The sequence below is a fragment of the Peromyscus leucopus genome, chromosome 5 (assembly GCF_004664715.2).
Source record: "Peromyscus leucopus breed LL Stock chromosome 5, UCI_PerLeu_2.1, whole genome shotgun sequence".
Classification (NCBI taxonomy): Eukaryota; Metazoa; Chordata; class Mammalia; order Rodentia; family Cricetidae; genus Peromyscus; species Peromyscus leucopus.
In genome coordinates, this window is record NC_051067.1 from 72,154,117 (window position 1) to 72,178,495 (window position 24,379).

The 24,379-nt window shown below is 41.9% G+C and overlaps 1 protein-coding gene across 1 annotated transcript in view; it reads right to left on the reverse strand.

The window, feature by feature from the left end:
* Positions 1-22,009, reverse strand: part of C5H10orf67 (chromosome 5 C10orf67 homolog) — a 115,464-nt gene extending 93,455 nt beyond the window's left edge. Inside the window, exons 1-4 of the mRNA XM_037206000.1 lie at positions 21,797-22,009; positions 11,266-11,386; positions 8,874-9,017; positions 4,203-4,277 (exon numbers count right to left, since the gene is read on the reverse strand). Of these exons, the coding sequence (XP_037061895.1) occupies positions 4,203-4,277; positions 8,874-9,017; positions 11,266-11,386; positions 21,797-21,909 (453 nt within the window). The 5' untranslated portion in view covers positions 21,910-22,009. The remainder of the gene's footprint in view (positions 1-4,202; positions 4,278-8,873; positions 9,018-11,265; positions 11,387-21,796) is intronic.
* Between the last annotated feature and the right edge of the window lie 2,370 nt (positions 22,010-24,379).

The following is a 24,379-nucleotide window of genomic DNA, read 5'->3' on the forward strand; positions in this document are numbered from 1 at the left end:
ACACTTAGCGTTTACCTGCGGTGATCTAGGTACCATTCTAAATGTTTTGTAAAGGTAAATCTGTCTTACTCTTGGAGCACATCTGTCTGTCTGGTATGGACTATTATTATCCTCATGTCACAGCAGAGAAAAGCAAAGCAGAGAGATTACATATTTTACCTCGAGTCACATAGCCATGAAGTGGCAAAGACAAGATTTGAACCTAGGCTGTTTGCCTTTGTAGCGCTTGCTCTCAAACATACACTATGCTGACTTTTGACTAATCCATGCAAGTAAAAAACCACCAGAAAAGCAATCTTTCTGACAAATATAATCAAGAAATTGCATGTTGCTGTGAGCAGAAGGATCCTATCCTATTTACCAACTAATGCGTAACACACCTTCCCAAAGGTAGCAATATAAAACACAGCTGTTTATTGTGCTGATTGACGTTCTGGGGTAGGGAATTGGGGCAGCAATGACTACACAGATCGATAACTTAACAGGGAAGAATTCTAACTGCTGGCAGCTGATATCATCCGGAAGTTTCTCTACCCACACGTGTGATGCCGGAGTTTAGATGACTAAAAAGCTGCCTCCGATGACCCAGTACCCAGAGCCAGACTCTCTATACGGGTTGGACTTCTTTCAGCATGGCAGCTGGGCTCAGGAGGAACAGTGCAGAGAGCCCACCTTCTGAGAGTCTGAAGGTAACTTTCAAGATTTCTTCTGGCCTTGCCTCAGAAGTCCAGCACTTTCTCTTCCGCTCATATATCAAGGCACTAAGGCCACCTCTGACTACAGGGAGGGGAACCAGGCAGGCCCTGCCTCTGGTCATGTTGCAGAAGAGCAGGTGAGTGGGACATAGCAGCATGACCTCATCTAGAAACACCATTTGGCACAGAGGCACGAAGACTGTTTACAGAGCAGGTGGTCTCGCGATGTTTTTACCTGCAATTAACTGAACAGTCAACTAGCAGTGGCTTAAAGACCGAGGGTGATTATCTCAAGCAAAAGGGCAAGTTACCTCAATTGCGCAGCAGCATCACTGGGGAACTTCTGTCTTTCTGCCTTGCCCCTTCAGCACTTATAATAAATCCCAGTCCTCTGGTTGCTGTAACCATTCTACATATCAGAAAGTGACATAGTAATATTAAACAAAGAAAAAGGAGGACACGGGCCAGGGAAGATGGGTTAAGGACTACAGAAGCATGAAGACCTGTGTTTGGACCCTCAGCATGCTCAGGAAAGCTGAGTATGGCTGCATGTCTGTAATACCCCCAGCCCTTGGGAGAGTGGAGACCAGCAGATCCTAGGAGCTTGCTGCCAATCCAGTCTAGTGAGGTCCAGGTTTAGGAGAGGCTCTGCCTCAAAATTAAGATGGAGAGGCTGGCAACATGGCTCTGTAGGTAAAGGTTCTTGCCCCCCCGCCCCGAAGTTGGATGCCCTGAGTTTGATTTTTAGAACTCACATGAAGGTGGAAGGACAGAACCACCTCCAAAAAGTTGTCCTATGACTGCCACACATAAACAAACAAACAGATGAATGTGAAAAAGAACAAGGGTGACAGGATTCTGTGCAGATTTTTTCTAACTTAACACAAGCTAGAGTCATCTGGGAAGAGGCTATCTCAACTGAAAAGAAAATGCCTCCATCAGACTGACCTACAGGCATGTCTGTGGGGCATTTTCCTGATTCATGATTGATACGAGAGAGACAAGACCTGTAGGGTCTGAGAGTCCTGCTCCCAGCCCCTACACAGAGTTCCATAAGAGAAATGTTTCTCAGGAGTGGGGGAAATGAAAGATTTTTATAATAACTTCACACCCACAGGCAAATGCTCTTCATTCTATATGCTCTTTATTCATCTTATTTTCTTCTGGTTTCTTTCACCTGTTACAAATTCCCAAGCATATATATACATAATACATACATACATACATATATATATATGCATATATATATATATCCATTCATTAGCAACTTGTTAGTAATAAAAAAAACTACAAGGCAAACTCTCAGGGATAAGCATTCTTTGCAGAGTCATGCTTGGCAAAAGCTTGGTCACCTTAATTGATGTCTGGTTACGGCTGCAGTTGTAAAAAGTTCTGGCTTATTTCTTATATTTTTGGTTGTGAGCCTAGCCTTTAACGGCTGAGCCATCTTTCCAGCCCACTGGCTTATTTCTTAAAGGGATAGCTACAAGGGTTACAAGGGAAAAGCCAAACCAATGAGAGGCCTGAGAAAGAGGCAAAGAATACGTGTACTATATAACATTTCTTAAGTGTGATTAATAATATCCAGACATGGTTAGTCAGTTAATAGCTTTTTTTCTGTTAATCACCTGAATCTTGGGACCTAAACATAGTCTATTGAGCCTAAATCTTGCATTAAAATTGGTGTAGAAATAAATACAAAGTGTTAACTGCTTTTTTAATCAGAGCAGGGAGGTATTGATGAGGCAGGGCCGGTGGAGAAAGCTTAGGGCAGTGTAGGTGCTATGGATCTCTTGAAGGACTATGATATAACAAGACCAGACACCTGCAATATCACTCTAGTTTGCCATAAATCTTTTGAAAGGCTTTGATCCAATAAGGCCAAACATCTGCAGTTTTGCACATGAATAAAATCTGTGAAAGTTCTGCCTGTAATCTCTCCCAAGGACACTTTCTTTGGCCGTCTTGCCCTGTCACTAAGTCAAGGATGGAGAACAAGACCTCTAAGTGTCTACAGTCCACATGGAACAATAGCTCTAGCTATGAAGCATATTTTAGTATGTTTCTTTTCATCAAGATTATACAGTTAAATGAGAAGTTGTCTTCCTGACCATCCACAAATATGTGTCCATAAGATTGAGATGTAATCTTGAGATTACATGCACACATTACATAAAAATGCATGGTAAATGGGGAGATATCATAGCTGTTATTGCACAAGTGAAATTACAGATGAAAGCAACAGTTTTCAGAGTCAGTGATCCATAAGCCTTGCTGACCAGTTATCCCATTCCTCTGGTGGGTTGACATCTGAATTATCAATTTCTATGAGCTGTAATTGCCTCATAGCCCATAATAGCTCATGATAATTGCTCCCAACAAAGACCACTGAGTGTTACTGGATTGTATAAAAAAAGCAAGCTGAGCACACCATGAAGAGCAAAATAGTAATCAGCATTCTTCTATGATCTCTGCTTCAGCTCCTGCCTCCAGCCTCCTGCCTTGAGTTCCTGTCCTGACCTCCTTGATGATGGACTGTAAGCTATAAGACTGAATAAATCCTTTCCTCCCAGGTTGCTTTGATTCTGGTATTTATCACCACAAGAGAAAGCAAACTAAGGCATGCTTCTTCAATCAGCACCAATCTTTTCCCCTAGGCCTTACAGTACATCACCTACTGTTCCATTGGCCAGGCCTGACTTCCAGTGCACAGGCCTGAAAAAAAGGAAAGTCTATAAACTTGGAAACGCTGATGAGAATGGGTGAGAAGCAAGCACCACCAACATCCACAACAGGCTCTGGGAAGTATCCACTCACAGTTACCAGCTGATGGTCAACGATGAGTCATGCATAGAGCTAAGAGAAGGGCCACACCAATGAGAAAGGCACTATCCTTATCTTCTAGCACAGAACATGCAGTTACATAGTTAAATACAGACATGCCAAATGCCATGCAGTAATCACTTTGTCAATCAGACATAAATATAAATAATTATTTATTGAAATATATGGAAATGAAAGATGAGACTGTAGCTGTAAATACAAAGGGAGGCATAAGGTACTTACTAAATCTAAAAATCATCTTCGAAAGTATGCATTTTCCCACTGTGTGAGAGAGTGAAGTACCATATTGAGCACACAGCAACACCCTCGCATTAGGGAGATTACTGTGTATTTATGACGTGCCTTTTGAACTCTAGTCTTATGACTGTCTGATTTTCTTCTATCCAGCTGCATCTTCACCACAGAAATTTGGATGATTTGGTTACTTGCTGAGGAAATGAGTGTCATTTTCCAGTCTCTAGAAAGTATGTCTGTCATCATATAGTGTTATTTTGGTACACTTAATGTGGGTGTGAATAGTCGAAGCCCCAATTCTCTGAGATGACTTCAAATTTGAGGAAACATACCTTCAAAACTAAAAGTGTAGACTGGGAACTCAAAGTGAGCTCCACTCCCTGTCCACGCAAGCATCAAAGCTTGTCCTTGATGGCACTCAGAACCCACCTTGTACATTCCTTTGACAACAGCTATGGCATCACTCAGCTGCTGTTGAAAGCTTTTTCTCAGGACATCTTCAGCCTGCAAACCAAAAATAAATGCAGTAAGCACCACTGCACGCCTGAATACAGTCCATACTCCTCGGGGAGAGGGCATGGCAGTGATGCCTTGACTCAAGGCAGTCACCATCTTGAGAATTTCAATCGATCATCATTTCTTCTCTACCAAAGCTATTGTAGCATGTTTAATTTTTATTTGTGATTACCCAAGAGCAATACAAAGATGCTGTGGATAAAATACAGATAACTTAACAATGTTTCATTGTATACATCAACTAAAGTCTTAGAGACTATTCCTAGAACATGTTCATATAGTCTGTATACTTCTTTTGTTCTTTAATTTTAACTTTGTGTGTGTGTGTGTGTGTGTGTGTGTGTGTGTGTGTGTTTCCTGCATCTATATCTGTATACAACTTGTGTGCCTGGAGCCCAGAGAAACTAGAAGAGATAGTTAGATCCCATTGACTGGAGCTACAGATGGTTGTGAACTGCCATGTGGGTGCTGGGACTCAAATCCTAGTCCTCTAAAAGAACACTCAAGTACTATCAACCACTGACCCATCTTTCCATCCCCTAGTATTTCTGCTTTTCAATGGTATAGGCCCATAAAAAGGATAGCTTTGTTGACCTATAGGCTATTATAACTTTGTTATTTAAATAACTTTGATTATATCTGCTTAGGGTAAAAATGAACATTATTTTAAAAAATACTCTTGGTTCTCATATTCATTCTGATTCTAGCATGGTGTACAAACAACAAATAGGTGTTAGAGTCAGAAAGGACTGAATTTAAATACTGTGCCCCACTATGGTTTGAACTGATATAAGGTATTAAACTTGGCAAGCTTAGTTTCTGAAATTTGTATTTCAAGACCAACAGGATTTCCATTTGGGGATTTGGAGAGACTAGGATATTACATAAATGCATTCAAAATGCTTAGCAAAGCATTTACTATGATGTGGTTACTGAAATATGAGTCTTCTTTTATATCACAGAAATAATACCAATCTTTTATATTTTATTTTATTTTAGGTGGAGTCTTATTGTGTAGATCAGGCTGGCCTAAAACTCCCAGAGGTCCTAGAAAAAGTCAGCAGATAGAGATAAATCATAAAGATCAAGGCAGACATTAATGATGTAGCAAACAACAGCAAAGCCAATGCAAAGAACCCATGAAACAAAGAGTTGGTTCTTTGAAAAGAAAACTGGGATCAACAAACCCTTAGCCAAACTAATCAAAGAGGGCAGGCAAGATGGCTCACTGGGTAAAGGGACTCTCTACCAAACCTGATGACCTGAGTTTGATTCCCTGAACCCACACAGTGGAAGGAGAGGACCTCTGACCTCCACATGGGTATCAAGGTGCTTGCATGTTTATCCCAATACATACACACCAACTAGCCAAAAGAAAGAGAGAGAAAACCCATTTTAACAAAATTGGAGGTTAAAATGGAGCCATTGCAACAGATAACAATGAAATTCAGAAAAATCATTAATTATTATCTTAAAAACGTGTATTTCAATAAATTTGAAAATCTAACAGCAATGGATGGATTTCTAGGTGAAGGTAACCAAAATTAAACCAAGATGAGACAAACAACTTAAACAGATCTACTTAATATAATCAGAATATTTTAAATAGTGAAAAACTCAAAGCATTTTCAGTGAAATCAGGAACAAGACCAGGGTACCTGCTTTTCTCATTCTTATTTAATTAGTACTAGAAGTCTATCTATAGCAATAAGAAAAGAGAAGCAATTAAAAGAGACATAAGGGCTGGAGATACGACTTAGTGGTTAAGAGCACTTGTTGAGCTATGAGCATCAGAGTTCAGATTGCAGCACCCACATCAGTCGGTTTGCTGCAACTCCAACTCTGAAGACTATGACGCCATCTTCTGGCTTCTGTAGGTACCCACCCTCACATACATGTGCACGTACATTCACACAGATGCATACACACATAATAATAATAATAATATATTTGTAAAAAGGGTACAAACAGAAAAGATAAAGAAGTTGAAATATCCTTATGTGCAGATGATATGGTTATATACCTAAGGGACACTAAAGATTTCACCAGAAAATTCCTAGAATCATCATACAAAAATGAGTAGCCTTCCTATATTCTAATGAGAAAAATACTGAGAAGAAATCAGAGAAGTAATTCCAGTAACAATGGCCTCAAAAAAAAGAAAAAAGAAAAAAGAAAGGAAGGAAGGAAGAGAGAGAGAGAGAGAGAAGAAAGAATGAAAGAAAGAACAAAAGAAAGAAAAAGAAAAAAGGACCCATCTTGTAATAACCCTAACTTAGGAAGTCACTTCTATATTGAAAACTTCCAAGCCCTGAAGAGGGAAATTGAGGAAGACAGTAGAAGATGAAAATACTCTCATGCTCATGGGTCAGAAGAATCAACATGACAAAAATGGCTGTCTGACAGTTGTGTAGCTTGAACTGTTTAGGGGCCCCAGGCAGTGGGATCGGGACCCATCCCTGGTGCATGAGCCGGCTTTCTGGAGCCCAGGCCTATGGTGGGACACTTTGTGCAGCCTTGGTGCAGGAAGGAGGGGCTTGGACCTGCCTCAACTGAATATACCAGGCTCTTCTGACTCCCCATGGGAGGCCTTGCCTTGGAGGAGGTGGAAATGGGGGGGTGGGCTAGGGGGGAGGCTGGGGGAATCTGTGGTTGGTATGTCAAATGAATAGAAAATCTTGTAATAATAAAAAAGTGCATTAAAATAATGGCTGTCCAAGTCATTTGGCTTGATCTGTTTGGGAGGCAGCTGGGCGGTGGTGCCGGGTCCTGGGCGCGTTGCATGAGTTGGCTGTTTGAATCCTGGGACTTATGCAGGGACGCTTGGCTCGGTCTGGGAGGGGGGGGACTGGACCTGCCTGGACTGAGTCTATCAGGTCGATCCCGGTCCTCGGGGGAGACCTTGATCTGGAGGAGGTGAGAATGGGGGGTGGGCTGGGGGAGGGAGAGGGGGGTGGGGGGGAGAGCATGGGAATCTGTGGCTATTATGTGGAACTGAATGGTATTGTAAAATAAAAAATAAATAAATAAAAATGGCTGTCCAAATGAAAGCATACTCAGTCACTGAAATCCCAACCAAAGTTCCAGCATTGTTCTTCACAGTCATACCAAAAACTATCTTAATATTCATATGGAAGCAGAAAAACCCCTGGGTAACCAAAGCAATCCTGAACAGAAAGAGTACAATTGGAGGTATTACTCTGTCTGGTTTTAATTTAATCCAAACAGCATGGTACTGGACGAAAACAGATTTGTGTATCAGTAGACTGGATAGAAAACTGAGATATAACTTCATGCAATTACAGCTGCCTGGCTTTTGATGAAAGCACTAAAAATACTCATTGGAGAAAGGGCAGCATCTTCAACAAGTGATTCTGGAAACAGGGACATCAACACAAAGATGCTCACAGAATCTCTGTAACTCCAGTTCCAGTGGATCCAACACCCTCTCCTGTATAGACACCAGACGCTACACTCAGGGAGCAGACATACCCATAGGAAAACACCCATATACACAAAAAGTTAAATTTTGAGTATAAAAAAAACCACATGGCTCAGGATGTCATAGGCCCTAGAAGTGGGTAACCTACTACTACTGTAAGACATTTTTAAAAGCCCCAATGACCTAACAAATAAGGCCTTCTAAATATTTATTTATTCTAAATATTTGTATAGTCCAAATTAGTGATGCTCTCAGCCTTGGTCAGAGGTTTCTTTTCTTAGTGGCAGCAGTCAGTGCAGAGACTCACAAGTGGTTGAAGTGATGATAATAAGTAAATGTTCAGCCCTAAATAAGATATCTATATTACCCCCTCCCTAGAAAGCACAGGGAACCTGCAGAAGAGGGAGCTGAAAGAGTGTAAGCACTGGAGAATGGAGAAGGGCTGCTGTGAGATGCTTTCTTCTGGTTGAGACGTGGCCACCATGTCATGGATCTTTAGTAGCTATGGTTACCTAAACAAGACCTGTGTTATTTCAAGCCAGTCAAAAATTCCAACGTGGAATGGGAGGGGTTCATGAGGTTTCACCCCTAGCTGAGGAGCTGTTGATAACTGGTGGATGCTGGGGGAAGGAAGCCATTTTTATTTGGCTCTATGACCACTGCACATGTTCATGCAGGCTGCACTAGGTGAACTGAGTGGATTATTAAAAAAAGACATGAAAGTAGGGTAGCTGGGTATGTGTTGGGAGAAGGTCTGGGGGAGTTGGAGGAAGGAGTTGGGATAGATATGATTAAACACATTGTATATATGCATGAAATTATTGAAAACTAAACAAAAGTACTGTTTTAAAAAAATGTTCAAGAGCAAGCATCTGGCAGAGAATCTAAAGTTCTGCTGCCTGACCGGTAATTGTGAGCAAATTAACCTGTTTCCCTATAACTAATAATCATGCCGACTGTACAAGGTAAGTGTGAGGATTACTGAGGTCACACGTGAAGTGCTCACCCAAGTTCCTGACAGTATTAGCTCCTGAGACAAATCTTACAAAACTGCAGTTGCCCTGATAAGTGACTGCATTCAAACCCATACACATCCAATACAGGATCAGTTCACACGGCAGAGCAAAAGAGAGGGCACCTACCTGTCGATAATATTTTTTCATTTCTAAAATCCTGTCATTAAGCACACTGACGATTTTCCAAGACTCCTCTTTAAGTCGGTCCTCGAACTTCAGCTGAACCAAATCTTTGAGGAATCCAAAATCCACCTGAAGTGATGTAATCATCTACAAAATAAAAAATCGTTCATCACTGTAGAGAATAGGATCTTGGGTACCAATATTCCAGCACATTCCTTGGTGCAGGGCATTTGACCTGGCACTTGGTTTACCTTTGAAGATTATCTCTCTGATATGGTTTATTAGAGAAGTCCAGTAATTCTCTCTCACTGTGTCTAGGTTTTCAAAATGATGTCTGATTTCAAAACTAAGGTATGTGAGTGGAGTGGTATGGTTTGTGTATGGCCTGTTCCTTTCCAAACTTATGCTGGAATTTAATCTCCATCATGAAACATTAAGAAAATGAAACCTTAGTGTGACTATGCTGTTTACAGGTGAGAACTTGGGGATGTGACTAGGATGAGATAAAATCCTGGGGCAGAAGACAGGGAGGGGTGTGGGAAGGAGGAAGTAGAAGAGGAGGCAAGAGGAGGCAAGCCAGGGCTTGTGAACTGTGTCTCAAAGAAGGTTCCCAAAGCTCCCACACCACTGCCATCTAAATCCTCCTGACTAAAACTTAGTTTGGGCACACCTCGCTACCGAGGAAGAACATTATAAAGATACTGCCGGAAAATGTCATTCTAAAAGAAGACAATAAATTGACAAGCATGTGGCAAGGCGGCATCTTCAAAGCTCTTAGCAATGTAAATTGGTACAGCCTTTCAGCAGGGCAACTTGGCAATGCCCTTCAACGTGACTCATGTACATACCCTCTGACTCACAAGCTCCCTTTTAAGAATTTACGCCACAGATTTACTGGCACTTGAGTCCATGCAGGATTATTCATCACAGAGAAAGATTAGAAACTACCAAAATGTCTATCAATACAGGAATAGCAAATATATGATGTACATCTTGTGCCATAGCTATGGGATAAAGCAGACACTGGGTATTGAACCCAGGACCTTGCACAAGCTGGACAAGCACACTATCTCACTACACTTTCTCCCCAGTTGATTTTGGTTTTGTTTTTTATTCCCATTTTTTTTTTTTAAATTTTGAATTTGATTTTTGACAGAGTGTTTCATGAAGTTGCCCAGGCTGGCCTCAAACAAGCAATCCTCCTGTCTCAGCTTCCTGATTAGCTTGGATTCCAGTCATGTGTTACTGTATTCAACTATGTGGAAGATTTTTATGTATAGATTTGGAATGATTTTCAAATAGGTGAAAAATAAAAGGCACCTGAGACAATATGTAGTAGTATTTCAATTCATGTAGTAGTCTTAATAACTCAGTATCTTATTTATGAAATATTATTCTTTTTCAATCTCAAAAGATCCAAGGGAAATGATATGCTTTGACCAAGCTATACCGTTAGAAAGTTATTTAGTATCTCATTGTCTTCATTTATCTATTGTAGTGGGTAGCCATTCCAGCTTGGATCTGGAAGTTCCAACCCCCTTTGAGACTCTGGCAACTGTCACGCCTACGAGGCGGGGCCAGGGGAGGCGCCTGGAGACCAGAGAGCTGGATGGGCCAGCGCTCTCTCTGTGCACTCTCTCTGTGCCAGGACCCTGAACGTTGGAGGTGGACCGAGCAGAGCTCCAGAGAACACCGCTGGACTGCGATACACCTTCCCCAGACCCTGCGACCTACCTTTCCCTTGTTGTAAGTTGCCCACTAAATAAATCTTCCTTTTAACTAAGTGGAGTGGCCAAAATAATTTCACCAATAATCTATATGTAAAATACTTTCTACTTTTCTTAATGTATCATAAGCAGAAAATATTCACAGATGTAAAAAGAATAGATATTATAAAGTACAGCTGGGGGCCGGGGCATAGGCTCAGTGGTTAAGAACACCTATTGCTCTTGCAGAGGACTGGATTCAGGTCTCAGCACCCACATGGTAACTTACAACCATCTGTAACTGCAGTTCCAGAGCATCTTATCCCTTCTTCTGACCTTTGGGAGCACCAGGCACACATGTGGTACACAGACAAAACACACACGTACACAAAGTTACAATTCAATCTTTAAGAATTAAAAAGAATACAGCGGTCATTCTGCTCAGTTTCCCAAAGACCTTACTATTTTGAGACACTCTCAATTGAGAAAATCTCAATCACTTCAGTTTTGCCAATAAAAGACATATAAAACCACATGTGTAGGGATGTTGTTCAGCGATAAGTGCTTTTTATAACATTCATGAAACACTGAGTTTGATCTCTAGTACACTAACTCCTCCCCAAACAAAAAATTACCCTATAAAGACAAACAACACACAAAATTATTTTAGAAGTTACACCCAGATTTACCTGTATTAACTTTTCTGTTGATTGAGTCAAATCTTTCAATGGCAAAATTTCACTGCAATCTGTCTGAGTAGCATGATCTGAGGTGAAAAAGCCAACCTTTAAATCTTCTGAAATAGTAAGTCTAGAAAGAGAATAGATTAAGTTTCCTTAGAAAAAGGCAAGCACACATATTTGGAGGTAAATTCAATTATATTTACAATACTTCAAGAGACTACTCAATAAAGAAACTTCTGGAATATCTGGTCATGCATGACTTGGATTTGGCCTGGTTGTCAGATTCCCTACACTGTGGCACCCTAGTCTTTGTGTGTTTTTTCCATTTTTTCTGATGTACTTAAGTCTATTATCTTAGTATCTTATCTTGTTAGAGATTATTATAATTTATGTATGGGCATATCTAACAGAAGCACATCAAGATGGAGATTCTCCTGGTGTGATCTGAGAATCCTTGGGGCTCCAGAACACTCTGTGGGGTAATCTGCAGGAGGAAACTTAGTTTTTCATAGTAATAGTAGGAATTTTTCATTTTCCCTAGGATTCTCTCACAAAAGTTCACTGGTGTGTTCCACGGCTGTGTGACTGCTGGAACACAGAATTGACTGGGATGAATCCACTGCCTGCCTTCAAGCCAGGCATAAAAAAGATTTGAAAAAACAGTGACACCTTCCACCTTAAAATTGGGGTTCTGAAAAATATGGTTACATTTTCTTTAAAGTTTGTTATTTATATTGACACATGATTTTTTATCACTATACTAAAGGAGTTATAAAAATGCATTTAATTTCTACTTTTTAATTTTGACTACGACAACTATCAATAGATACAATGAATGTAAACCAAAGTTCGTTGAAGTAGTCAACACTTTGAAGAAACTCTAAGAGGCTCTGAAGCCAGAAAGCTTGAGCTCTACTTTAGATAATCAACATCCTGTAACTGACTGTCAAACTCAACCCCTGAAGCATCTGGGAGCCAGGGGCCAGCCTTTGCACACTCCTTCACAGCTCTATAATGACTAGCATCTTCAAAAGCTAGAAATAAGCTCATTTTCTGCATGTACCCATCAATTTGATCAAACTTATCACAACCTTTTGTTTCTAAAATGTCAGCTGAGGGGTGGGGGGAGGAAGGGAGGGAAGAAAGGATGGATGCAAGCATGCAAACGAGCCAAGAAAGTCCAATAGAAGCAGAGGCTGTGATGTAGACATTTTTCTTACTCTTCTGCTGAGCAGCAGGGGCAGACCTGCTAGGGGTACAGTGGCAGAGCTGTAGAGGCCTCTGCCAGAGAACTAGCTAGTTCTGAAACCTGCCACACCTCTGTTCTTTCTGTTTTTATCACATAATGTGTGTCTCCGGTTGGCAGTTTCTGCCAATCCTAGTGGAAGCATCCTAATGGGCACTGTAACCATGTGACTTCAGGGAAATTAGTTAACTTTTCCTTGCCTCAATTTCCTCTTGTATTTTTTTTTTAGTGTTATGTGTATGAGTGTTTTGCCTTCATGTATATTTGTGTACTGTGTTCCTACTTAGTTCTGAAAGAGACGGGAAAAGGATGTCTGGTCCCTTGTAACTGGAGTTACAGTTGTGAGCCTATTCATGGATACTGGCAATCAAACCCAGTCCTCTGGAAGAGCAGCCAGTTCTCTTAATCTCTGCAGCATGCCCCAGTTTCTTCTTATGGGTAACAACAGCACAGTGTCCGTAGGATCATTGATAGACGAGTGTATTCATCGTAGAATCACTTTGGTGTGGTGCTTGATGCACACGCAATAAACTCTCAACAGTGCTGGTATTGCCACCGAGGGGGGGTTGTGATGATAACGCCAGCATCATCATGCTTCTTTCCTTCTTCAGTCCTCTCTCTCTCTCTCTGTCTCAGAAAGGGTCTTTCTGTTATGTAGTTCTGGCTGTTCTAGAACTTACTATGTAGACTGGGGTGACCTCTATCTCAAAAAGATCCACCTGTTTCTGGCCCCCACGTGCTGGGATTAAAGGCATGCACCACCATGCATGGCCGACGGTCAGGTTTTCAAATATCACAATTTGTCCATCATATTTGAAGAAAACTATGAAAGCATGGTCGTATTCAACTATGAAAAGCTAATTTGAGATTTAAAACTTAATACTCAAAATAATGATTTTCAATGAATTTCACTAAATTTTCAATTGTGCATCCATATTATGATGGCAAACTTTATCTTCAGCAGCAGCAGCTAGGTAGAAAGAAGCATCTGATGCTAATTAAGATTTCTGATTTTTTTTTCTCCAGAAGAAACTGTGTTTTAGATTTAGTTTAGTTCAGTTTAGGAGCTTGTGTGTTTTTCTCACTGACACGGTGTTCTGGAAACATGCACAGGTCCTCCTCATCCCTGCACAATCTTTTAGAGATGTTGAAAAGGAGAAGTCTTTCTGCAGGCCCCTTCTAAGTTATGTTTTCAGAGTAACCTTGAAGAATGAGGTAACATCTTGCCCCTAGTAGGAAGCAATGGTGGCCAGGCTGGAGAGATGCTTGATAGATAAAAACGCTGGATGGTCTTGCTGAGGACCCTGGTGTGGTTCCCAGGATCCATGTGGCTACTAAAACCGATTAGTAACTTTAGCTCCAGGGGAGTTGGTTGTATCTGCTGACCTCCCTAGGTACCAGGTACACACACAGTACACTTACATACATGAAGGTAAAACACTCCTATACGCACATACACAAAATTAATAAATTAATCTTTAAAAAAAAAAAAGTGGCTCACAATCCCTGGGAACCTCTCCTTGAGTGTAACTCCCTGCATGTAGATATCTACCATGGGTCTTTCACAACACCTCTGTGGGAATGGGAGGTGAGATGGGGCACTCAATACAAATGCAAATGAGGCACAGGATGCTGCCTTGATGGAATCACTTGTTTCTCACCCTGGTACTGTATGTTGTCCACCAAGGAGCAGGAGCAGTGACATGAAAACCTGTTAGTGACTGAGCAGGGTGACGTTTCAAACAGTCCCTGACAAGCGCTTGACCCAGAAAGACCCAGAAAGAGTGTGGTCGCACCCACCTGCAATCCCAGCACCGAGGACTAAAATACAGCAATAGCACATTTGAGACCAGCCAGTATTGAATGTTCTCCTTAAGAGCAACTTACGGAGATCAGTAAAATAATAATCAATATTTAAGTCTCTGCCCCTATGAAATCTATAGCCAACTCTGAAAAATAATTCATGAAAAACACCAATAAAGTATCCTGACAATGTAAGATTAGCTATGGTATTGCCCTACACTGTAGAAATGAATAAGTTAGACAATCAAAATTAAACATATTTTTAAATGCTTTACAAAAATGTAGGAGAAAAGCAACTCTTAGAAATGATGACAGAATTTCAGGAAAATATTCCTTGTACTTCAAAGATGGCAACTATTGATGATGAATTGTTTTTCTAAGAAAAATGTATTTTAGAAACTTACAAGTTCTCTCACAATATATGAGACAATTTTATGACATAAAACAAAAAGTTATGACATTTTTAAATGTGTACCTTGAAATTTAGATAACAGTGTAGAGTTTTTCTAATATCACCATCAATCTCTAAACCTAGCAATTTTAATAATTTTAAATTTATATTTATTTACCTATTTATGCACATGTATATGTACTTGCCATCACCTACATGTCAAGGTCAGAGGACAATCTGTAGGTGTGGGTTTTCTCCTACCATGTAGGTCCTAGTGATTAAGCTCAGGTCTTCAGGCCGGCTAGTAAGTGCCTTAACTTGCTAAGCTATCTCTCTAGCCCTAAACTATTATTTTTGAATCTATCATTTTCATTGTCTCCCAAGGTATCTTGCTAAAACCTATACTGTGTCCCTATCTTTTCATGAAGGACTTGGATATTCCTCCTCATCAAAAAAGAATTAAATTCAGTCTTCATTTTCTAACCTCAAAAATCTGGGTCCAAACTAATGATTTGAGCATCCTGTGTTTTGTACTCTGTATATGAGTGCCAGGTGCTCGAGTTGGCACCAAGAATAGTCACAGTGGACAAGGAGAGGCCCTTGCTCTTGTGGCATCTATATTCTAGTGGACCACATACACAGTGAACAAAAATGCAGTACATATTCTGAAGTCGTAGGCCACATCTCTCAGAAACCCCAGGTGCTCTTCTCATCTGCCAGTTGAGCAGTCTGAGACTCTTCTCCACTCCAGCTACATGCTCATTCTGGGCTTAAGTCTGCCCACAGTTCTAGCCACTAAATCGTCGGCACTCACCTTCTTTCCCTCTTAGTTTTCCATCTAGTCTCTCTTAACTTCTCATTGTGGGTGAGTCAAAAAGGTAGACAATGACACGGGGATGATTAAAAAAAATATTGAGAGAAGGTCAGTGGGCCCAGCAGCTAAGGATGTGGATCTGATGAGGAGGAGTGAGAAGAGATAGGGAGACAATCATGATGACTACAAGATTGGGAATACTGAATGAACAAGTAAGTGTATTTAAGATGATAGAGTGAAGGTTTTCCAGTCTCTGAAAAAAATATTTATAAGTGTAGAAAAGGAATAGGCTGGAATGTGCCCTGAGACAGGGAAAGGAAATTAGAAAAACTGGCATAAGCTCATGGTTTCACAAATACATGGATGTATAAATACATATATACACTTAGGTCTACAAATAGTTACAGGTGAATGTATGTGCATATGTTGTGTGAACATATATTATTTAGGTACATATATATTTGGTTCTATTTATACCTGACGAGGGGACCTACAAGAGTAGAGTGGTACACCAGTAGCAATGAGCATCCCCTAAGTCCAGGGACTACTTAAATGCCATCCTCCGCTGAATGTAACCAGGTCCCTTTGGAAAGAGAGTGATTTGAGGGGGATATAAAAGTATAAAATTATGCACAAACAGAAGTGTAAAATGAACCCATAACATTTTCATATGATGGAAAATGAACAAATACTTAATAAATGATGATGACAGTTACATGAGAGTTATGAGAGAATGAAGAAGAATCTGAATTGAAAAGAGTCCCACCGGCCATATTGAGGACACTATGAGCATCAAAATAAAAAATGGAAGTACTAACTTATAATGCACTGAATAAATATAGCCCACTGAAGGTATCCAATTATAGCAACTGAATAGTTAAGGAGCTTTGTATTGATGTGATGAAGAAAAATTGAGTGGAGTGCATAGGAGACCCTTACAAGTACACAAACAGGGCAAAAACAGAACCAGGACTTCCCAACCTCTGCAAGGGTGAGCAAGTGAATCCATCCACAGCGGCTGAGGCCAGTCAGGATAAATTCACTTAGGTAGAGGAAGTCTTCAACCCACCAACCAGACCAAATCAGTACAAGAGGGAGAATGGCACATTTAAGTTAGAGAGCCTTGGAAGACACTAACCTAGCAAGATCAGAGGTTTTTGTTTGTTTGCTTTTGCAGATGGGGTTTCTCCTGGAACTCACCATGTAGACCAGGCTGGCCTTGAACTCACAGAGATCTGCCTGCCTCTGCCTCCCAAGTGCTGAGATTAAATGCCTGTGCCTCCATGCTCAGCTCAAGGTCATTGTTATTAATAGTGGCCAATTGAACAGCTTTGCCAACTTTGAATCCCTAAAGCGATTACAGCTCCTCTTGGTGGCATTTCTGCTGTATAAAAATGACCTGAGTCTTATAACAACATAAGAGACGGAGTCACAGCTAGTTACTCTACAGGATGTGAACTTCATATTTTGTGATAGTGTCACACACACACAAAGCTGGGAAAGGCTGAGGAACTCTTAGAGTAAATGTATCCTATATCCTTGTGGGACATTATGGCTAGCTGACTGAAGAAGAAAAACTCAAGCCTAATTAACAGGTGGACCTGTCATCACACGGTAGGCTCATAGAGTTTCATAAGCCCATCTGGAAGTGATCACGAATGAGCACCAAGAAGGAAGACCCTCCCATTGTTAACACTTGGAGCAATACTTTGTATGTGTGCTTCTTTCTGGGTGAAGGGCCTGGAGTAGATATCTAGATTAATTCATGGACCATCACTAAAAAGCTCTATGAATGGACAGGAAGGCAAAAGATTGGTGGCGAGAGCATCTAGGGAAGAGTTGTATGGATGAACTTTGAAGAACAGAGACTGGCTATAAACATCCCTGTAAGAAATGCTGACTACATTGAGAGCCACGAAACCTGGCTGGCTGTTCTGTGACCCTTAGGCCACGGAACCAAAGGCATAAGAAAGGGATTACTCTACTGCATGATGTGATTGGAATCTGACTATCAAGGGATGCTTGGGCAATTGCCAGAGTGGAGAGTCAGGGATTACTCTCTGTGCAACCCATGGGTTCTGCGAAATGCTTCTTAGTATTCTCGTGCCCAGTGGTAAAGATCAACTGAAAAACACAGCAGCCAAAACAACAAAAGGATCTGCTGGCTCAGTGAGGAGCTTTGCCTGGCTGTACCTTTTAGTGTTCCTTAGCCACTGGGCAAGCTGTCCCTGCAGACCAGTGCTGCCTGCGACCTCTGCCAAGACTCTCTGCCACTAACAGCCAGGACCTTTTAGTGTCTCCCATGCTGTCTCCAAACCGGTATTTATTGCAGTCTTCAGCATTTGGGGGCATTCTAAATTGTCTAAACCTTGGGTGCTATACCAACATAACAGATAGAACCCATCATCTTAACGTACCCTGTTTCTCTGTAGTCTGCACACTGTATGTTTAGACCTCTGTTTATTCCTCCAGTCCAGAGCTGTAATTCTTTACCCTCCCCCAGTGCTAAGTGGTTTTTTTTTTTTTTTCTCTATTCAACTTCATTTTCCATTAGGCTTGAACATTTATGTTCTTTCATTCCTTCCTATTTTAGGCAAAAAAAAACAACAAAAAACAAAAACAAACAAAAAAAAACAAAACAAAAACCAAAACCCCACAACACTTTATTTGAGCAGTAGGTTTATAGAATGTGGACAATTTTATGTGTGAATAATTTTTATTATCAATATATTTTTCAGGTTATTATTTAGAAACATCATAGTATGTTTGGTTATTCCTTCTGTTACTATATCAGGACAATGATAAAATATATAATTTAAAAATAAACCCTCCAAAGTGTTTAAAAACAATACACCTATTTATAGAGTAACTTGCCGCAGAGGCTTTGTTAAAATATATGCTTCAATCTACACTTTTTCTTCTTCCAGTCATTTTCCAACATCTTGTTTCAAAGATGTGGAAACTGAAGTCAACAAAGGTAAATAACTCATCTAAAATTGCAAGCCAGGGGTGGGGGACAGATCTGGGATTGTAAGGTCCCCCCACCCCAGCCTTAACTTCCTATGTGATTGATTTAGAAAGATCTGGCTCACCCAGAATCTAAATAAAATATGAAGGTTCATTCTTCAGCTTTTCTTCAAGTTTGAAGTAGCTCTAATTTTAGATGCTAACTGCTCTGCCTGGAACGGAAGCCCATATCCCAAGACCTTAGCGAAGTGGTTCCTACACAGTCCTTATTTATAGTCTGTGCAATCCTCCCAAATAATAGGTTGCTCGTTATGCATAAAGCATGGTTTTGGGAGATAACAATTATGTTTAATAAATTATACATAAAATTAATATGCTAACTTATACAAAACAGAGCCATGAATATTTATTAATAGACTGCAGCAACACATCCCACTGAGCCCTAGAATAGTCCGTGCTAACAAATGCTGGCTAATGAATTACTCAATGAAGATGACATTAGAGGTGCTAAATTTTCACTGTGGTGAATGGCTCAATGTTATTTAAGGAAAATATCCTTTTATTGTTTTCTGTTTCAAAGTAATACATATACACTTCCTGGCTGATATCATGAAATCTCATAGTTTACTTAACACAGCATCCTTTTACAAATTATTTCCAAGTTGATATACCAAGCTGGACCCCTCTTCCCACCTTCAGACCTTACTACTAAACTGCTTAAATAGATGTTTAACAGTCATTGCTGACATTGTTTCCCAAGGTGAGCTTATCACATTACCCCCATCCTGTTCCCCACATGCCCTTTCCCAACAAAGTTAATGGCAACCTCATTTTTTCCAACTCCTCAGGTCAGAAACCTCAGAAACACCTGTCTTATGTGTGGGCAGTCCCTCAGTAAACTCTCGACCAATCCCTTTTTTTAACCAGTAGGAAGACTCTGATCACATCTTCAGCTTCTCCAAGGACTGCCTCCTGGTCCCCCATAACCATCCTCCTCGCTGACCACCACTTCCACAGGCAGTGGTATCTGCTTGTGTGTGAACATGGGAACGGGGGCACCTGTGCCCTCGTCTGCAAGTGTGTGTACGTGGAAGCCGGAAGTCAGTATTCAGTGTCTTCCTCCTTATTTTGGGGGGATGGAACCACTTGTGGAATTTAGGCTTCTAGCTGCATCAGCTAGACTGGCTGGCAGTGAGCACCTGGGACTCACCTGCTCCCCTTCCCCTGTGCTGTGCTTACAGATTGCCTTACATGGCTGGAGATACAAACTCAGGCCCTCATAGCAAGCGCTTTACCCAGGCCCCGTGGCCATCCTCCTTGACAGATATTCTAAAAGTCCCCTAACTGGTTTCCCCACTTGTGGCCTTGTCCCTGTTAGAGTCCAGTATCAAAACAGCAGAACAATCCCATAGATAGGTAAGTCAGACACAGGACTCTGTGTCAATACCCTCTTGGCTTCCCATCTCTTTTGAAAGAGAAGCTGAAGTCTTTATGGTGATCTAAGACCCCTGAAATGTGGCCATCTCTCTTGTGCCTCACCCCATTTCTCTATGTTAGAGTCCCACTGGCCTCCTTGCTAGTCTAGACCCAGACTCCGTGCTTTGCATTTCTTGTTCTTCCAGTCAGGATTTTGTCTCTCGGTATGTCAGCCTGGCTTATCCTGCAGCTTTCTTCTTAGTGTCCTCACAGTGAGGCCTTTCCTGACAGTCATATCTAAAATCACAATTCCCCCCTTTCCACTTGGTGACTGGGCGGGGGGGGGGGGGGTAGCCTGCACACTCAATTTCCTCTGCTACCCTTCGCTTCTCTTTCTTCTTTCACGTGTAAGGGCTGTCTGACTTATTATGTGGTTACCGATGAACTAGTTTGGGGTTGGTTCCTAATTAGAATGTCTACTTCCCCAAGGCTGAGCTGTCTTCATGTGAACTGCTGGCTTCCTGGGGCCTAACCCGGCTGTGCTCAGATCCCTGGGTGTCAGACACTGTTCAGCCTCTCCCTCCCACTCATTTCAGAGCTCCAACCCAGTTCCCTGAGCCTTTGGGTGAAGACAAATGGTTACGGGCATTAGCAGTTCCTTGGTTCAATCAATGCATGTTAGTACTGTGCTTGGCAGAGGTCAGCCAGTCCCTTGAATCTGGCTGGAATGTTTTGTTGGGGACTTATTCTATTGTGGAATGTCAAGGAATCCGGAAGAGAAAGGGACTCTTAGGAACAGATTAGACACAGCATTCTCCTGATGTCTGCCAAGAGCTGCCTGTGATATGTGCTTTTGGCAGCTTTATCAGGGTCTCTGTGTACCCTGACTCGGTTTGACCAACATACCTATTATTTAATACAGTTGCACTAGGGAGGCTGGGCCCAGGAGGACTGTGTCACTGGGTCAGGCCTATTATTGGGCTGGTCCAGCTATAGTCAATCCTCTCCCACTGCCCCCACCACAACCTGGAGCAATCTGGGTGTTGGCCTTGCCTGGAACCAATTGTCTGTCTCCCTGAGGCCTCTACATGGAATTGCATCTTGTAGTAGTTAACCCAGGGCTATGTGCTTACTACTTTGAAAAAGTGTTTAAAAAAAAAAAAAAAAAAAAAAAAAACTTTCCCCCAGAAACGTCAACTCTCCATTATCCAAATAACAACAGTAGGGCTGAGGTCAAAGGATCCCAAGAGGAAGGAATGAAACCCAAGGACCCTGAAATAATGACTCCACTAGCAAAGGCATATGGCTCGTTGTCTCCGTGTTTTGGGGGATGCTCCGGTTCTAAGAAAACCCATGTCAATGTCCTACTTTCCAAAGTGACAGCTTCCAGAGGCAAGGTCAAGAGAGAGGATGGGTCATGATGTGGGAACCTCGGTAATAGGACTGTATCTTTATTAAAAGCCAGGGTGGTGGGAAGTTGGGAGACAGACCCCTGCTGGTCCCACCACCAGATACCAAATCAATGCTCAGTTCTTGGACTTCCAGCTTCCAGAATCCCCAAAGAAACCTGTGTTTAAAAGCTGGAGTCTCTGGTATTTTCTGAACGCAGCCTCGTAACATTTCTGTATGGCTCTCTTCTAGACTGTACCTAGGTGAACACATTTAACACGCCCTATTGTCTGTGACGAGTAGGCACAATTGGCCACTGTCCTGTTTCCCAGCTCAGGTATAATAGAGGCATAGAGAAGTAAACGGGCTAAGTCAGGGCCTGGTGAGAAGCTGAGCAGGACTGGAATCCAGACCTGAGTCTGAGCTTTTAACCTATGATTTACTTAGGAAATCAAAGGCCACGAGGCTGTGGGCCTGCTCCGGGGGGACGTGGGCGCAGTGGGCAGGTCACCTGGGGTTGTATTGGAATTGTTCAATAGCCACTTCGAGGGTCTCGAGAATCTTCCGGCATCCTTGGGTCTTCAACCTTGGGTCCTCCGTTTCCTCAGGCTCAGCCTCGGCCATGCCTGCTGGGCTGTGCCTGCGGCCACCACCTAACTACTGGCTCCAAGCTCTGAGAATCTTGAGTTCCAAAGCCAGCGTCCGTTGCCATGGCGACTCCCAGAGAAACCTGAGAAGGGTGGGTGGGGACGGGGGCGGGGCGGAGAACGGAAGGGGATGGGGTGGGTGAGGTGCAGAGCGGGGCTCTGGAGGTGCCCCTCTGCCCTGCCACGCCACCTGCCCCACCAAACATACACCTTGCGACAATGCACCTTCTTCCCCGGACGACCACAACCCAACCCGCTCCTAAAATGTCTCCAAGCAAAGCTGCACCCTGTAAATAATTGCTACGGCCCACACGCCTCCGAACCTCTCTGCTTCCTTCACCTTCAAGGCTCTGAGCTCTGGCTCCTTCAAATTTCCTCCGTCAACGCCCCTCCCACGTGCCTCTTTTGCTTGGCCTGCTGGTGACCCTATCTATTGGCTATGCTCCTGATATAAAGAGGCCTGGCTCTCGGCAGTATCACAAGAGAGCAGGTGGTCTGATAAAATACTGACACCTTCACCTGACCACACACACTAGGAGTGCTGCTGAGTAAAGATTTTCTTTGCGGAGATTAAATGGGCCTACATCCTTATTTAATAGAAAGGTCAGAATGTAAAAGACATGACATTTTACACTATAGTATGTAGTGTGGAATTCAATTCGCCATCTACCATGATTAAGAGAAACTATTTTTAGTGGTGACACTCTCAGTAACGACAGCTGACAAGGGACACCTAAGCTCAGGGTGTCATCACTTTGGTTTAGAACTAAGTGTTCTTCGTCTTCATTTTACTATGTCCACAGAAGACACTGGGGTTTTCCCCCTTCTCTCTCTTTTAATTAGCTTGCTGTTAAGAGTATAAAACAGAGAAAGAAATTCACTGGAGCATTACCACTATCTTTAAATTTTAAAAGTGTGTGTGTGTGTGTGTGTGTGACAATGCCCTGGGAGACCAGGAGAGGGCGATGGATCCCCCGGAGCTGGAGTTTCAGACCATCGTGATTTGCCTTTTGGCTACTGGGGACCAAACCCCTGGCTCTCTGCAAAAGCAACAAGTACTCTTAACAAGCCGAGCCTTCGCCCCAGCCCCATTACTATTTTATGTTTACACACAAAGACAGTAGTGTGTGGTAGCTCAGGATCATGATCCCAACATTCTGGATACAGGCAGAAGGCAAGGAGATACAAAGTTCAGAGTCCTGTTAAACTGTATCTTAGTCCCTGTCTCAAAAAGACAAGGGAAAACTACAAGAAAAGAAAAGAGGGAGGGAAGGATATAAAATTGTAACAATAACAAAATAATCTTTAAGAGTTTGTTTCCCTTGGGGGACAGGGTTACTTTTACTCTACTGAGATTTTTATTTTTTTATTTTCACACTAACTTCTAGGCCTGGGCATGTAGTTCAGTGGCAGAGTGCTTAGCATGCACAAGTTCATGAGTTCAAGCCCTGACACCATATAAACTGGGTATTGTGGTACAGGCCCATAATTCCAGCACTCTAGGGGCAAGAGGATCAGAAGTTCAAGGTCATCCTTCCTACATAGGGGGTTTGAGGTCAGCCTGGCTAGAGATCCTATGTTTTTTTTTTTGTTTTTTTTTTGTTTTTTTTTTTTTTTTAAATCTAACTTCAAAACACTTCAACATTAACTTAGGAAACTTTTATTATATAAAAGTATTTTTAATGTAGATACCCACAATACATTGTCTTTTTCTTCACCATACACATTCATTTTCTTAAAAAAAAAAAAGATAAAATTAGAACATTGCCAAGATAGTATAATGAGTTGTGATAAGCCCTTGACTGTTTGGCTCAGGTAATTATAAATGATATTTTGAAACTGACGCAAGATCTCACAGTTGAGCCCATGAGTCATCGGTCAGGGCTGTGTGGCATTTGTTGGTCAGGCTGCATAGTTACGCCATCCCCAGGAACACGGACCAAACAAAACATCTTTATTGGAACTTTGCAACACCCTGTCAAGGAGATTCAGTTTCCAGCATCCAGGGCCCTAAGGAACCAGTGTGTAGCATAACGTTCCTTGTCAGCCACCCGAGTTTGATTCGAGTGTCCTGGCTTATACAGCTGTCCGTTTCACGTCACAATCTCACCTACAGTAAGAGGTCTGACACAGTCAGAGTTTGTCATGTTGAAACCAGTCTTCTTTCATCAGATGTGGAGTTCATTGGTGGTTTTGCGTGGAGAAAGTTTGTGGACTCGAGGGTAAACATTAGAAATGCAGGCTCTAAAACTCACTTTTGAATACTGGGCTCATTTATCTAACATTCCCAAGCTTCTGATGTTTTATAAGCAAAATCTGGATAACAACAGACATAATCTATAAAGTGGGAAGAACTTGTGGCCCATTTAGCACACTCCAAAGCAGACCCCAGCCAGGCTATTGAAACAGTGTCTTCCCTCTCCCCAAGCCACCCCCCGAGGAGTGCA